General features: G+C 34.2%; 1 protein-coding gene across 7 annotated transcripts in view; it reads left to right on the plus strand.

Moving 5' to 3' along the window:
- Cdc42bpa (CDC42 binding protein kinase alpha) overlaps nt 1-17,973 on the plus strand; it is a 293,703-nt gene that overhangs the window by 193,372 nt on the left and 82,358 nt on the right. For all 7 annotated transcript variants that reach the window (XM_026405769.2, XM_026405772.2, XM_026405770.2 and 4 more), the window contains 2 exons: nt 3,390-3,495; nt 5,584-5,708. In XM_026405769.2, the coding sequence (XP_026261554.1) occupies nt 3,390-3,495; nt 5,584-5,708 (231 nt within the window). The remainder of the gene's footprint in view (nt 1-3,389; nt 3,496-5,583; nt 5,709-17,973) is intronic.

Raw genomic sequence — 17,973 nt, forward strand, 5'->3', positions numbered from 1 at the left:
GGAAGGATCCCCAAAACCATGGCAAACAAATGGGAACCTTTAAAATATACCAGCCAAGATCTTTTCCAAGAGATTACCTATAGGATCAGTTCAGTATTGCCCATGTCTTAAAATGGGCAGTAACAAGCTGGGTACAGTGGCACAATCCTGTAATCCCAATGACTCAGGAGGCAGAGACAGGAGGATCACAAGTTCAAAGGCAGCCTCAGCAAAAGCAAGGTGCTAAGCAATTCAGTGAGACCTTATCTCTAAATAAAATACAAAATAGGGCTGGAGATATGGCTCAGTGGTTGAGTGCCCCTGAGTTCCATCCCTGGTACCAAAAAAAAAAAAAGGCAGTAACAGATAAAAACAAAACCACAGACAACCAAAAGGTCCCAAACCCAAGGCCAACAAACAGATGAGAACCTGGAACCGACCAGAAAGGAGTAAAAATCCCTGGATTCTTGAGTCCCATTTAACCATGACTCCTACACCAGCAGCACCACAGTTATCCCCACAAAGAGGGACTAGATGTTCCCATGAAGAGCAACCAGATGTGTGGAGTCAAGGGTCTTGGTGTGCACACCAGGGGATTTACCAGATGGTCAAGGGTGTTGCAGCTTTATTGCACTCGGTTTCCTTCTTCTCAAAATGGACCAAGATGGAGCAACCTGTACTGTTCAGGGAGAAAAGGCAGAGTTCCCCCAAGCAAAAGGAGCTTCAGCAGCTACTGGGACAGTCCCTCAGTTCCTTCCTTGACTCACAGGAATAGCTCCTCTGGTTTAACTGAGGGAAATTTACTTGTCTCTCAACTCTCTGGCAGTTGTCTCTCAACAAGTTCACCAGCGCCTTGCATCCTACCAAGGAAGTGGGCTGCTTGGATAGTCAGGCCTGCCTAAGAAACCTGTAGTGGGGGCTGCTTTCAGGTCCCATCCGGGGTGCCAAATTTGTTACTGAAAGCTCAGTCTTATCCCTGATGCCAGTCCAATAAGGAGGACATGGTTTTGAGAAAAAGAAGTTATATTGTTTTGGTAGCAAAAGAAAAAGCATGGGAAACTCCATCCCCAGAGGCTGTGATACTTGTTACATGAAGTTACTTTGTTTAACTTTAGAGTTCTAAACAATCGTATATAATGCATTTGGACTATAGATAAATAAAAAGCACAGTAACACATTTGCTTAGTGATCAGAAGATTTGTTTTCCCTGAATTTAAAATTTAAATTATAATTGGGGCTCCGGTTATGGCTCAGTGGTAGAGCACTCGCCTCACATGTGCAAGGCTAAGGTTCGATCCTCAGCACCACATAAAAATAAATAAATAAAATAAAGTTTAAAAAAATTAAATTATAATTTATGTTTAGTGATTTAGTGAGATAGGGAATTTAGAAAAAAAATTTTTGGTTGTTCATAGTCCTTTGTTTTACTTATTTATTTTTATGTGGTGCTGAGGATCAACCCAGTGCCTCACACATGCTAGGCAAGTGCTCTACCACTGAGCCATGACCCCATGACCCCAACAAATAAGTTGTGCTTTTAAACTGACAAGTCTGTTGATTAAAAGCCCACGAGTGTGACTTTTAATTTTGAGGGAAATTGGAATATTCAAGCTGTAAGTTAAGTAAATCAGTGAGTACAACAGCCAATCTGGAATACCATTTTTTTAGTAGAAGAGTTTCTGTTGTGACATTTTACAGTATCATCTGCAGATTCAGAGGACACCTCCCACAATGCTTTTTTAGAATGCCAGTCTTCCCTCTTACTAATATATTTACTAATGCCTTGGTAAAAGGAATGTTCTCAAGTGTATTCAGGGAGTGGCTAAGCAGTTAGCACACAACAGAGCCAATCTTTAACATTCTTATCTCCCTGAGCCAGCAGACTCTTGACTATAAGTCAGAGAGGTTCCACACTTCAAACTCATTGATTGTAGGCCACCATTGGGTTGTAGGCCACCATTGGGTCCAAGCTTCTATGACTCAACCTAGCAGTGTATGTTTCATCTGTTTTCTGATAAATTCTTTAAAACAAATCAGTCCATCAACAAAAACTTTATTCATCTTGCACCGCCTTAAGCCATTTGCTGCTTAATAATGTTTTGGGAGATTATTTTTAAAAAAGAGGTTTGGTCATTGTTGTGCATATCAACATTTGTCCCTCCCTCTTGATGGGATATACTGAGAAGAGTGTAGCATTATTCTTGTGATATTTCAGCCAAGGATGAAATATTTAAGTCTGACAAATTTAGGTTGAGGGGTCACCCAATGAGAGGCCTGCAGTCTAAAAACAGTTGTGAGAGATAGAGAAGATGAGGTCTGTTCTAGACCAAGGGAAAGTGAAGAGATACAGTTGATTCCTGTACTAGATAAGAAAAGGAGACATTGTTGGGATGGTCACCAAACCTTGACTATGGTCTGTGGTTTTGGACAGTAGTGTTCTGGTAAGGGTGAATCTTTTAATTCAGAGGGTTGCTTAGTCCTAATGTTAGAGAGTGCCCTTGATCTTGAGATATTTAGATATTTAGAGGTAAGAAAGTAATATTTGCAGCTGCCTCTCAGTGGTTCACAACAATAATGAAATCATTAAACACACAGAGTAATGGAACAAATAAAGTAAAATGTTAACAGTTGGAGAACCTGGGTGAAGAGGATGCAAGAATTCTTTGCACTGTATTTATACCTTTTCTACAAGGCTGAAATTATTTCAAAGTCAATTTTTTAAAATATCTGAGTTCATATATAAGTTTATTTCAAAATATTATCAAGGACTGTAAAATACAATTTTTAGTAAAACTAGGAAGTGACTAGACCAATCTTAAGGAAGGGCCCATGACTTTGTATTTTCTAAGGATATTTTGATACAAATACATACAAAAAAGGTATCTAATTTGAACTCAGACTAATTTGTCTTTGAATTAATTTTAATGAATACGAAGCAGAAGATAAGTATTACTTCCATTTTGACATTTTATTTCATTAGTCTTGATAGGATCTTCCCTAAATATATAATATATATTAGCCATCCCACCCTAGATAGTGTGTATGGCATTTTCATTTTATTTTCTTTATAGAACTTATCTGAAATTAGTTCATGTACTCACTTTTCATTGCTGTGAGAGTAGAACCTATCTGAAGGGCTCACTATTTCTTGGCACCTACTAGACATTCTATAAATATTGGTTACATGATTCAATAAACCAATCAGCAACTATTGGAATAAATAAATAAATTCTTGGAAAGTATTTTATTAGGCCTTTCATTGCATGTGAACATGTTGTGTTGTATGTAAATAATGTTCCTATAGTTCAGTCTGAATTTATGTATGTTATATAATTTTTGCGAAACTAATTTGTTTTCTGCTGACCTTTGACTCTATTTCTTTTTTTCTTTAATATTTTCAATTGGGTTAGTCAAAGTGAGAGAGAAGAATTTGAAAATGAGTTTAAACAACAGTATGAACGAGAAAAAGTGTTACTAACTGAAGAAAATAAAAAGTTGACAAGTGAACTTGATAAGGTGAGTGAGTCAGTCTCATTCGAGCATATGTTAGATGTTAAACACTGTGACAGAAATTGTGGGTATAATTTGGTTTGGTGTACATTTTTAGTTTAATAGTCTTCTTTACAAGCTGAATGCTTATACAGTTCAGGTAATTTTCTCTTGTACCCATTTGTGACAGGAATATTCTGAAAGAACATTTTGCTTTTGTTTGTTTCATCTTATTCTTTGTCCCCTTTATTTTTGATCCTATTCTTTATTTTACTTTCTATCTATTCTCTTTTTAGCTCTCTTATTTTCTTCACTCCCCTGTCATGGCTTGTCATGTTCAGGCTAAATGAAAATTGGCCCTTTGTGAAAGCAGGGACAGTTAGGCAAAATCTCAAGAATTCTAATAGCTATGATTTCATATTTATATTGGAAAACTGATAATAGCTAGAAATAATACCAGGAGTTAGTGAAAATCCAAAGAAACTGAATCTGCCTAATCTTTGTCTCGAATAAAGATAATCAGATTTATTAGACTTTAGAATTAGCCATATTTATAAACAAAATATCATATACTTAAAGGATTTTTTTTTCATTTATTATTTCAGATTTTTATATTGCTGCCATTCTGCAGCTCATGTCCCAATTCCTAATGAACAGTTGTAAAAAATCCTAATATTAATTACAAGTTTTAATATTAACTTACATGAAATAAGAAGGGATGGTAAATTGGGTTTTATAATGATTTCTGGATTTTTATATGGGGCTGGAGTTGTAGCTCACTAGAGCATTTGCCTAGCACGTGTGAGACTAGGTTCAATCCTCAGCACTACATAGAAATAAATAAATACAACAAAGGTATTGTGTCCATTTAAAAAAAAAAGTTCTGCTATGAGTTATTCTAATAACAGTTTGAAAGACCATGACTAAAGAGAGAATTGCATTTTCTCTGAATTTTTATTTTTATATAACTCTATTTCTATCACTACTTTCCTCATGATTATTTAACATTTTAAAATGCTAAGGAAACATTTAATGTCTTTAGAAATTGGATTTTGCTTGTTTGATTGGAAATTCCTTGAGAAAGAATATTGTTAGTTCATCTTGTAAAATCCTATAAACCTAAGATACAAAATAACTATGAAAAGTAGCTGAAGAATAAGTAGCATAAATGGATTTTTAAAGCATGAATTATGTCCGAACTTTATTTTATATGCATCATAGTTATTTTCATCAAAATAAGACTAACAATATTTGAACTTTATCCAAATAGATTACATAATTGTTATTTCATGTATTTGACAAATATAACTACAAAATTTAATGTCATTTCTGCACGACAGAATTTTAAGACTTTCTTAAGCAATACCTTGAGATACAGATTATATACAATCAAACCATTAAATTGCATTTACTTAATTGGTTTCATGATTAAGTTTAACAAATGTTGAATAACTGGAAATTTGAATAATTGATACCAACGTGATGGTATTATGATACTTGTTAAATTTAAGTATGATAATATTATAATTATATTTAAAAAGATATAGCCTTATTTTCAGATATGAGTAAATATACAATTTATCTTACATATATCTTATATGTGTATATATATCTTATTTTCAGATCTATGTGTGGGTGAATATACAATTTCTGTTATTTCTTTTAGAATAATACAAGAAAAAGGGGAATAGAATAGGGGCGTAAATGAAACAAGATTGATGGTGGGCTCATGGGCATTCACTTGTATTGTCCCATTTTGAATGTGCTTGAAATTCTTTATGACTTGATTTAAAAAAAAAAAAAAAGATGACAAAGACATTTGCAAATTGAGAGACACAAAGAAACAAAGAGATAATGATGATAACATTCTTCTGACAAATGTGAATGTTCACAGAACCAGAACTGATTTAGTGTAGGGTATAAGGACAAGCAAAGGAAGCATGAGAATTCAGAGTACTTGTTATTAGCAAATTCAGTGACCAGAAGATGTGTAATAATTAAAAGACAAGAATTTTTGAGTGGAAGATTGTGAATTATCAGATGTAATAATAGGTGTCTGAGCACCTTGAAGTCTTGGTCCTAAAAGTTATGCATACTTTAAAAACTGCCTTTCAGCTTACTACTTTGTATGAGAATTTAAGTATGCGCAACCAACAGTTAGAAGAAGAGGTGAAAGATATAGCAGACAAGAAAGAATCAGTTGCACATTGGGAAGCCCAAATCACGGAAATAATTCAGTGGTGAGTTCTCTTTTTAATGTGTGTTTTCAATATGTTTTGTGTTTCTGCTGTTTTCTGTTGTTTCCCTGTTCCCCAACTCCAGCAAATGCTCCATACCAACTTTACATGGCTTTATTGAAATCTGATATATATTTTTTAAGAATAGAAAGTGTTAATCCCTCTAAAGACAGAGTTGGCCCTTAGAATCTTATCCACAAGCTCTATAGCACAGGCTTCTAAGATCAAAACAGCTATATACAAGTTATTTAAGAAATAGCCTGAGAAAAATTTAGAAACTGGTGGTTCTGTGCTCATTAGTATAACATATTAATTCATACATGGCATTTTTAAAACTTTTTGTGGTTACAGTTTAATCAACAGTTCCCTAATATCTCAGGACTCCTTTTAAAATTATTATTAAGTTATAGTAACCTTTGTATTAATTCATTAAATTATCATTATTATGCTTGTCAAAATTTACATATTTTATATATATGGATAAAGTGGAATCCAACGAGGACTTTATTTCCTAATAAAAATAGGTGCCCTAATTTTTTAGCCGTTATTGGAATATGATAGATGTTTGCTTTCTGTCAAAACAAATAGTTTCTTTATGTATCTATAAAACAATTACTTGGAAATTTTAATTTTCTTTGCTTTTATTTTGGTTCAAGCATTTTTTCCATTTTCCTTACTTTTTCAGATTAGTAGCCTTCTTAAATAAAATAAAAAGTGAATGAACACTTTTTTAATTTTTATTTTTAATAAAGTATTTTTTTAATAACTTTGCTCAATGACTGAGTATTTGGTTTTGCTTAATTATAGAACTCTTCAGCTAACAATTATCATTTAGGCATGAAGCTAAAAATTCATGTATATTTTCATTTAGTTATCACAACAATTCCGTATGATAGGTATTATTATCATCCCTATTTTGTAGGTAGATAACAAAGTTAGAGGGCATTAGTGACGTGTCCAAACTTGCACAACTGGTAAGAGCAGAGCCAGGATTTGAAACCAGGTCTAACTCAAAATCTAGGTTACTAATTAGTCTGTGGTACATGTCCTCTCTCCCAAGTTCTTTAGAACTGTATGTTGAAAGACAGGAGAATTAATCAGGCAGAACTTTTCTATCCTTGTATTTGAATACACAACCCGGGTAATTCCACATGGTGTACAACCACAAATATAGGATCCTAATTAGAATAAGTTATATTCCATGTATGTATGTCAAAATACATTCTACTGTCATGTATAACTAAAAAGAATAAAAATAAGTAATTTTTTTTTAAAAAGAACTCTTATATATCTTCTTCTGTCTTTCCGTTGTATCCAGTGTCATAATATTTGTTTTATCCTTTTAATTGGTACATTTTAATTGTAAACAGTAGTGAGATTCATTTTACCTTATTCATATATGCACTTAACTTGATCAATCTCATTCCCAAGTACTTTCCCTATCCCTCTCCCCCTTTCTCACCCTGATCTGTTTGCTCTACTTATCTCCCTTCTGTGGTTATTGTTGTTGTTAACCATTTGTTTAATTGTTGTATTATAGTGTATATATATAAGTGGTATATTCACACATGGACATAGCATAATTTTGAAGATTTCATTTCCCAGTTCTTCCCCTTGCTCTCCCTCTCAGTCCCCTTCCTCTATTCTATTGATCTCTGTGTTAGGCAGCTTTTTGTTGTCGTGATCAAAATGCCTGACAAGAACAACTTAGAGGAGGATAAATATATTTTGGCTCACAGTTTCAAAAGTTCAGTTGCTAGTCAGCCAATTCCATCAGTGTGGGCCTGAGATAAGGCAGAAGAGCATAGTGGAAGAAAACTGCTAAGCCCGTGGCAGCCAGGAAGGGGGGGTGGGGGGAGGGGGGGAGGGAGAGAGAGAGAGAGAGAATGAATGAGAATGAATGAATGAGAATGAATATGAACAAGGAGGGAGCCAGGGACAAAATATAATCCATAAGGACATGCTCCCAGTGACCTACTTCCTCCAGCCATCTACTTACTCCAGCCATGCCCTTCCTGCCTACAGGTTACCTCTAGTAATACATTCAAATTGTTAATCCATCAAATGTATTCATCCACTGGTCATGCTATAAGTTCTCATAATATAATCATTTCATCTCTGAACATTCCTGCATTGCTTAACACTTGAGCTTAGAGGAGAAAACCTCATATCCAAACCAAACAGTCTCCCTTGTATATTTTCATGAGATTCAACCCCACATACATACACATTTAATTCCTTTTTTTTCCCTGTCTAGCTTCCTCATATGAAAGAAAACATTTGACCTTTGGCTTATTTTACTTACCATGATGTTCTCCAATTCTATCCATTTACCTACAGATGATATAATTTCATTCATCTTTATTACCATGATGTTCTCCAATTCTATCCATTTACCTACAGATGATATAATTTCATTCATCTTTATGAATGAGTAAAACTCCATTGTATATATATACCACATTTTCTTTATCCATTTGTCTATTGACAGGGACCAGGTTGTTCCATAACTTAGCTGTTGTAGATTGCAGTCATATAAACATTGGTATGCATGAATCACTCTAGTATGCTGATTTTAGACTTTTTGGATTAATACCAAGGAGTGAGATAGTTTGAATACATGGTGATACTATATTTGAGGAATCTCCATATTGTTTTTCAAAGCAGTCTACTACTTTTCAGTCCTACCAACAGTGTATAAGTGTACATTTTTCCACACATTCTCACCAGCAATTATTATTTGTATTCTCAGTGTTTTAGTGTAGTTTTATGTTAGTCAGCTTTTTGTCATTGTAACCAAAATACCGGAGAACAACAACCTGGAGGAAAAGTTTATTTGGGGTATATAGTTTTCGAGTTTCAGTCCATGGCTGGCTAATTCTATTGTTGTGGCTCTGAAGTGAAGCAGAACATCATGGCAGAAAGTCCTGGTGGAGGAGAGCTGCTCAGCCCTTGGCAAATGGCAAATAGAGAGCAAGGAGCCAGGAACAAAATACAGTTCCCAGTACACCTGCAGAGATCTACTTTTTCCAGCCATGCCCCACCTACCTATAAATAGGTGACAGCTTACAGAATCTAATCATTTCACTAACATGAACTCTTTTGGGGGACACCTCATATCCAAACCATAGCAATTTTGATTTGCTATGTTTTTCTTTTAATGCTTGTTTGTTATTTGCATTTCTTCTTTCGAGAAATTTCTTTTTAGATCATTTGCCCATTTGTTGATTGGGTTATTATTTTTTTTATGTGTGTGTTATGCTTTTTGAGTTCTTTTATATTCTGGATGTTAATCTCCTGTCAGAAGAGTAGCTGGCAACAAGATTTTCTCCCATTATATAGGCTCCCTCCTCACTTTTTTTCTTTTCTTTTTAAAAATACATGACAGTATTTTTAGATATACATGACAGTAGAGTATATTTTGGCATATAAATTCATGGACTATAACTTAGTGTAATTAGGATCCTCCTCACACTCTTATTTCCTTTACTGTATACAAGCTTTTTAATTTAATGCTATCCACTTATTGATTTTTGGTTTTATTTCTTGAGCTTTTGGAGTCTTTTAAGGAAGTTGGTGCCTATGTCAATATGGTAGAGTGCTGATCCTGTGTGTCTTCTAGCAAGTGTAGTATTCTGGTCTACTTCCTAGGTCTTTGATCCACTTTGAGTTGATTTTTGTGTAGGGTGAAAGACAGGGATCCTGGTTCATTTATCTACATCTGGATATCTAGTTTTCCCATTACTATTTGTTTAGAAAGGCTGTTTTTCATCCAGTGTATATTTTTGGAAACTTTGTCAAGGATCAGATGCCTGTATATGTGTGCATTTGTCTCTGTATCTTCTATTCCATTGATCTTCATATCTGTTTTTATACCACGACCATACTGTTTTTTCATTACTGTAGCTCTACAGTATAATTTGAGATGTTGCTCCCATGCTTCCAGCTTTGCTGTCATTGCTCAGGATTGCTTTGGCTATTCTGGGTCTTTTATTCTTCTCTGTGAAGTTTAGGGCTGTTTTTCTTTCTAGTTTTTTGAAAAATGTCATTTTTTTTTGACAGGGATAACATTGAATCTGTAGATGATTTTCACTAATGTGACTCTTTGACAACATTAATTTGGCCTACCAAGAACATGGGCATTCTTTTTATCTTCTAAGGTCTTCTTAAATTTCTTTCTTCAGTGTTGTTTAATTTTCATTTTATAGGTTTTTCACCTCTGTAGATTTATCCCCACGTTTTTATTTATTCATTTTTTAGTTTATTGTGAATGGAATTATTTTCCTGATTTCTCTCTCAGCAGATTCATTATTTGAGTATATGGAAAGCTACTGATTTATGTATGTTGATCTTATATCCTACTACTTTGCTGAATTTGTTTGTGAATTCTAGAAGTCTTCTGGTAGTTTTTTAGATCTTCTATATATAGGATCCTGTTATCAGCAAACAGAGGTAATTCGATTTCTTCTTTTTCCTATTTTTATCCCTTCAATTTCCTTCTCTTGCCTGTTAGCTTTGACTAGCATTTCTATAACTATATTGTATAGGAGTATGTGAGAGTGAATATCCTTTTCTTATTCTTGATATTAGAGGAAATTCTTTTAGGTTTTCTTCAGTTAGTATGTTGTTGTCTTTGGTTTTGTCATATAGCCTTTATGATATTAAGTTCCTTCTAAACCTAGTTTCTTCATTGTTTTTAGCATGAATGGGTTCTGGATTTTGTCAAAGACTTTTTCTTGCGTTTATTGAGATGATCATTTCATTTTTTCTCTTGATTCTCTTTATGTAATGAATTATATTTGTTTAATTGCATATGTTGAACCAACCTTGCCAATTTGGGATGAATCCAACACCTGATCAGTGAGCACAATCTTCTTAATATCTTTTTGAATGCTAATTGCTAATATTTTCTTAAGAATTTTTGCATCTGTGTTCATCAGAGATATTGGTCTGTAGTTTTCTTTCCTTGATGTATCTTTATCTGGTCTTGTAATCAGGGCATACTGGTTTCATAGAATGAATTTGGGAGTGTTTCCTCACATTCTGTCATGGAAAAAATTTAGAAGGATTGGCATTAGTTCTTTGAAGGTCTGGTAGAACTCAGCCAAGGATCCATCTGTTCCCAAGTTTTTCATTATTGGAAGGCTTTTTATTCCTGTTTCAATCTTGTTGCTTGATTTTGGTCTGTTTAGGTTTTCTATAGCCTGATTCAATTTGGGAAGGTCAGGGTGTCTAGAAATTTGTCAGTATCTTTTAGATTTTCTATTTTATTGAAATATAAGTTTTCAAAATAGTTCCTAATGATTCCCTGGACTTCATAAATGTCTGTGGTGACAGCTTCTTGATTTTCGTCTTTTTTCTCTTTCTTTTGTTTAGTTTGTCTAAGGGTTTATCAATCTTGCTTGTTTTTTCCAAAAATCTATTCCTTGTTGCATTGATTTTTCCTATTTTTTTTCTATTTTCTATTTCATTAATTTTGGATTTGATCTTAATTATTTTCTGTCGTATTCTGGTTTTAGAATTAGTTCCTTCTTTTCTAGGTCCTTGAGATGTAGCATTAGATTGTTTATTTGGGATCTTTCTGAGTGTTGTTTTTTTTTTTTCTTTTTTTTTTAATGTAGGTACGTAATGCTATAAACTTTCCTTTTGAAACTGCCTTCATAGTGTTCCAGAGATTTTAGTACATTGTGTCACTATTCTCATTTGATTCTAGGAATGTTTTTATTTCTTTTCTCATTTCTTCTTTGATCGATTTCTCATTCAAAAGAGTATTGTTCAATCTCCATGTGTTTGTGTTTTCTATAATTTGTCTTACTGTTGATTTCTAATTTTATTTCTTTATGATCTCATGAGCTGCAAGAGTTTATATTGAATTTTTGTGTTTTTAAGACTTGCTTTGTGACAGTACAATATGGTTTGTTTTTGAAAGGGTTCCATGAGCTGCTGTGAGAAGAAAGTGAATTCAGCTGTTGTTGGATGAATTATTCTATAGATATATGTTAAGTCTGTTTGAATTATTATTTAGATTACAAGTATCTGGATGACCTATCTATTGGTAAGATTGGTGTGTTGAAATGGCCTAGTATTATTGTATTGGGGGTCTATCTGGAACTTAATATCTTAAGAAGTATTGACCATCATCATATCTTATCATTGACTTATTTCCTTTACCAGTATTTAGTGACCTTCCTTGTCTTTTCTGATTGATTTTTTGCTTGAAATATGCTTTATTGGTTATGACAATAGCTACTCTTTCTTTTTTTCAGACAACATGGGCATGGATTATCTTTTTCCATCCTTTTACTTTCAGCCTGTGGGTATCTTTACCTATAAATGAGTCTCTTCCAGGGGCTGGGGCTGTAGCTCCGTCTTAGAGCACTTCCCTAGAACTTAGGAGGTACTGAGTTTGATTCTCAGCACCACGTAAAAATAAATAAATAAAGGCACTGTGTCCATCTACAGCTAAAAATATGAAAACAAAACAAAAATGAGTCTATTCCACAAAGCCTGTAATTGATTCTTATTTTTTAATTCACTCTGCCACTTGATGTATTTTAATTATAGAGTTGAGGCCATTTCCTGCCATTTTGGTTTGTTTCACATATTTAATTTATTCTTAATTTTCAATTTTGTTTAATTGTTACTCTAGTGAACTTTATGCATTCAAGAGTTCTGGAGTTTGTTTTGAGTTGTGTGTACAATGTTTCTTGAAGTATTTTCTGTAGAGCTGGTTTAGTATTCATGAATTCTTTCAGTTTATCCTTACCTTGGAAAGATTTTGTTTCAGCTTTAATTCTGAAGGATAGCTTTCCTGGAATAGTAATCTTGGTTGGCAGTTGTTTTCTTTCAAAGCTTGGATTATCTTTTAAGCCTTCTGGTAATTTAGAGTTTGGGTTGAGTTTACCACTAAATGTGACCTGACATATTTCTCTGTGGCTTTTAATATCTATACTTATTCTGCATATTAGGCATTTTGATTATGATGCGTCTTGGAAAGGTTCTTTTTCAGTCTTATCTATTTGGGGTTTAATTTGCATCCTGTCTGCAGATGTCCATATCATTCCTAATGTTTGAAAATTTTTATGCTGTTATTTCACTGAAAAAATTCTCAGTGCCTTTAGGCTGTATCTCTATGCCCTCTTTAATCCCAATGACTTTCTTTTTTGGTACCAGGGATGGAAACCAGGGACATTTAACTACTAAGCCATATCCCCAGCTTTTTTTTTTTTTTAATATTTTTTAGTTGTAGTTGGGCACAATACCTTTATTTTATTTATTTATTTTTTTATGTGGTGCTGAGGATTGAGCTCAGCACCTTGCATGTGCTAGGCAAGCGCTCTACCTCTCAGCCACAACCCCAGTCCCCCCAGTCTTTTTTTACATTCTAAGACAAGGTCTCGCAAAGTTGCTGAGGGCCTTGCTAAAATGCTGAGACTGGCTTTGAACTTGTAGTCTTTCTGCCTCAGCTTCCTGAGTTGCTAAGGATTACAGGTGTACACCACCATGCCCAGCCCAGTGACTCTTAAGTGTGGTGTTATTTTTGTCTAAGTTCTTGGTATGTTTTGATCATGGTCTTTATTTTTCAATACTGCTTTCGAGTGTTTAAGTTTATATGCCTTGTTTTCAAGGCCTGAAGTTCTGTTTTCTACGTAATCTAAACTTTGGTGATAATTTCATCTGAATGTTTATTTGATTTTGATAATTTTTAATTATCAAAATTAATTTTTGATTTTTGATAATTTCAGCAAAATAGTTGAGGCAAAAATTATCCTTCAAGTAATGTATTGGAGTGAATGAGGGTTAAATATTAGAGGGATTAGACTAAATAGCTTAATGATCGGAGGGAGAAAAAAACAGGAAATTTTGGATTGGGGCAGCTAGAACAAGGAATCCTTTTGAATTATAGAAGGTCTGTCATAAAATTGAAACTAAAAGGTGTAGTAGGGACGATAACCATCTGTATAGCAATGATTATTGTGGAATTAAAAATATATTTTAATTACTTAGCCAATGAAGAGATGAGAGAACTCCCTCTAAAACTGTTTTTAAAAACTAAGTGGATGAGTATAAGTACACTTAACCAGATGGCCTGAAAGCAAGAGGCAAGAGATAGTGTCTGGGGAAAGAGATATTTTTAAAATCTGGCCACTTAAATAATATAGGTTTTTTTGGGGCTGGGGATGTGGCTCAAGCGGTAGCGCGCTCGCCTGGCATGCGTGCGGCCCGGGTTCGATCCTCAGCACCACATACCAACAAAGATGTTGTGTCCGCCGAGAACTAAAAAATAAATATTAAAAATTCTCTCTCTCTCTCTCTCTCTCTCTCTCTCTCTCTCTCTCTCTCCTCTCTCACTCTCTCTTAAAAAAAAACATTTAAAAAAAATATATAGTTTTTTTTTTTTTCATTGTTACTGTACCAGTGTCTTTCTTTGTATTCTAAATAGTTAGTTGTAACATGGGCTTTTTAAAACATCGCCAGCTTTAATTTGTGTGTAACTGATTTGTGAACCTCTTCCCATCTGTTGACAGGTCATGGCATGTGATAGACCTTTGGAAAGAAATTACTTAAGAACATCATTAAATCTCTATTGCTTATTTATTTAAAAATTTTTTATTTGTTTTAATTAGTTACACATGACAGTACAATGACCTTGACATATTATACATTTGAATTAGATGGGATATAATTTCTCATTTTTCTGAGTGTACAGATTGCAGAATCACATTGGTCATGCAGTCACGTATATACACACAGTAATAATAATAATGTCTATTTCATTCTACTTTCCCCCCATTCCCTCCTCTCCCCTCCCATCATTTCTCTCTACCCAATCTAAGGTGACACTATTCTTTTTTCCTCACATCTTCATACATGTATTTTGTATAACGATGAGGGTCTCCTTCCACTTTCCATGCAATTCCCCTTCTCCCTTCTTTTCCCTCCCACCTTTCTTCCCTATCTAGAGGTAATCTTCTTCCCATGCTCTTCTTCCCTACCCCAATTTGAGTCATCCCCCTTAGAAAAGACATGCAGCATTTGGTTTTTTGTGATTGGCTAACTTCACTTGGCATAATCTGCTCTAATGCCATCCATTTCTCTGCAAATGCCATGATCTTGTTATTGTTTAGTGCTGAGTAATATTCTATTGTGTATAAATGCCACATTTTAAAATCCATTCATCCATTGAAGGGCATCTAGGTTGGCTCCACAGTCTAGCTATTGTGAATTGTGCTACTATAAACATTGACGTGGCTGTGTCCCTGTAGTATGCTGTTTTTAGGTCCTTTGGGTATAGACCAAGAAGGGGTATAGCTGGGTCAAATGGTGGTTCCATCCCAGCTTTCCAAGGAATCTTCATACTGCTTTCCAGATTGGCTGCACCAATTTGCAGTCCCACCAGCAATGTATGAGTGTACCTTTTTTCCCCCGAATCCTCGCCAGCACTTGTTGTTGTTTGACTTCATAATGGCTGCCATTCTTACTGGAGTGAGATGGTATCTTAGAGTAGTTTTAATTTGCATTTCTCTGATTGCTAGAGATGGTGAGCATTTTTTCGTGTATTTGTTGATTGACTGTATATCTTCTTCTGCTTAGAATTGCTTTAGCTATTGTGGGTCTCTTATTTTTCCAGATGAATTTCATAATTGCTTTTTCTATTTCTGTGAGGAATGCCATTGCGATTCTGATTGGAATCTCATTGAATCTGTAAAGTGCTTTTGGTAATATGGCCATTTTAATAATATTAATTCTACCTATCCATAAGCAAGGTATATCTTTCTGTCTTCTAAGGTCTTCTTCTATTTCTCTCTTTAGGGTTCTATAGTTTTCATTGTATAGATCTTTCACCTCTATTGTTGATTCCCAAGTATTTTTTTTGAGGATATTGTGAATGGGTAGTTTTTCTCATTTCCATTTCAGAGGATTTGTCACTGATATACATGAATGCCTTTGATTTATGGGTGTTGATTTTATGTCCTGCCACTTTGCTGAATTCATTTACTAGTTCTAGAATTTTCTTGGTAGAGCCTTTTGGGTCTTCTAGGTATAGAATCACATCATCAGCAAATAGTGCTAGTTTAAGTTCTTCTTTTCCTATAGTTATTCCTTTAATTTCTTTCATCTGTCTAATTGCTATGGCCAGTGCTTCAAGAACTATGTTGAATAGAAGTGGTGAGAGAGGGCATCCCTGTCTTGTTCCAGATTTTAGAGGGAATGCCTTCAATTTTTCTGGATGAGGATTAGTGTAGATAGCTTTTACAATGTTGAGGTATTCCTGTTATCCCTAGCTTTTCTAGTGTTTTGAACATAAAGGCGTGCTGTCTTTTGTCAAATGCTTTTTCTGGATCAAGATGGTCATATGGTTCTTATCTTTAAGTATATTGATGTGATGAATTACATTTATTGATTTTCCTATGTTGAACCAACTTGCATCCCAGGGATGAATCTCACTTGATCATGGTGCATGATCTTCTTGATATGTTTTTGTATCCAATTTGCCAGTTATTATTGAGGATTTTTGCATCTAAATTCATTAGATATTGGTCTGAAGTTTTCTTTCTTTGTCTTTTTCTGGTTTTTGAATGAGGATTATATTGGCCTCGTAGAATGAATTTGGAAGTACTCCCTCTTTTTCTATTTCCTGAAATAGATTGAAGAGTATTGGTATTAGTTCTTCTTTAAAGGTCTTGTAAAACTCTGCTGTTTCTGTCCGGTCCTGGGCTTTTCTTGGTTGGTAGTCTTTTGATGGCTTCTTCTATTTCCTCACTTAATATTGGTCTGTTTAACTTGTGTGTATCTTCCTGATTCAATCTGGGCAGATCATATGACTTAAGGAAATTATCAAAGCCTTTACTATCTTCTATTTTATTGGAGTATAAGGTTTCAAAATTATTTCTAATTAACTTCTGTATTTCTGTAGTGTCTGTTGTGATATTGCCTTTTTCATCCCATATGCTAGTAATTTGGTTTCTCTCTCTTCTTCTCTTCATTAGCATGGCTAAGGGTCTGTCAGTCTTATTTATTTTTTCAAAGAACCAACTTTTAGTTTTGTCAGTTTTTCAGTTTCTTTTATTTCAATTTCATTGATTTCAGCTCTGATTTTAATTATTTCTTGCCTTCTATTGCATTTGCTGCTGATTTGTTCTTCTTTTTCTAGGGCTTTGAGATTAGTGTGAGATCATTTATTTGTTGGCTTTTTCTTCTTTTAAGGAATGAACTCCATGGAATGAATTTTCCTCTTAGTACTGCTTTCATAGTGTCCCAGAGATTTCGATATGTTGTGTCTTTGTTTTCATTTATCTCTAAGAATTTTTTAACTTCCTCCTTGATGTCTCCTGTAACCCATTGTTCATTTAGTAGTATATTGTTCATTTTTCATGTGATGTAGGAATTTTTCTTCCTTATTTTATCATTGATTTCCAATTTCATTCCATTATGATCAGAAAAAATGCATGGTAATATCTCTACTCCTTTGTATTTGCTAAGAGTTACCCTATGGCATAATATATCGTCTATTTTTGAAAAGGATCCATGTGCTGCTGAGAACAAAGTGTATCCATTTGATGTTGGTTGATATATTCTATATATGTCAATTAAGTCTAAGTTATTAATTGTGTTATTGAGTTGTATAGTTTCTTTATTCAACTTTTGTTTGGAAGATCTGTCCAGTGGTGAGAAAGGTATGTTAAAATCACCCTTGATTATTGTGTTGTGATCTGTTTGTCTCTTGAACTTGAGAAGAGTTTGTTTGATGAATATAGCTGCACCATTGTTTGGGGCATATATATTAATGATTGTTATGTCTTGTTGGTGAATGGTTCCCCTTAGCAGTATGTAGTGTCCTTCTTTATACCTTTTGATTAACTTTGGCCTGAAGTTTGTTTTATTTGATATGAGTATAGACATCCCTGCTTGCTTCCAAGGTCCATGTGAGTAGTGGGATTTTCCTAACCTTTCATCTTCAGTCTGTTTATGTCTTTTCCTATCAGATGAGTCTCCTGTAGGCAGCATATTGTTGGATCTTTTTTTTTAATCCAGTCTACTAGCCTGTCTTTTGATTGGTGAGTTTAAGCCATTAACATTTAGGATTACTGTTGAGATATGGTTTGTACTTCCAGCCATGTTTGTTTTGTTATTTAACTTGATTTGTTTTTCCTCTTTGATTAGTTTTACTGTACTACCTCCCACTGTCGATTTTCGTTGTTATTTTTCATTTCCTCTTCATGTAATGTTTTGCCAACGATGATTTGAAGCTCCAGTTTTCTTGCTG

The sequence above is a fragment of the Urocitellus parryii genome, chromosome 9, assembly GCF_045843805.1.
Source record: "Urocitellus parryii isolate mUroPar1 chromosome 9, mUroPar1.hap1, whole genome shotgun sequence".
In the NCBI taxonomy this organism is placed as follows: domain Eukaryota; kingdom Metazoa; phylum Chordata; class Mammalia; order Rodentia; family Sciuridae; genus Urocitellus; species Urocitellus parryii.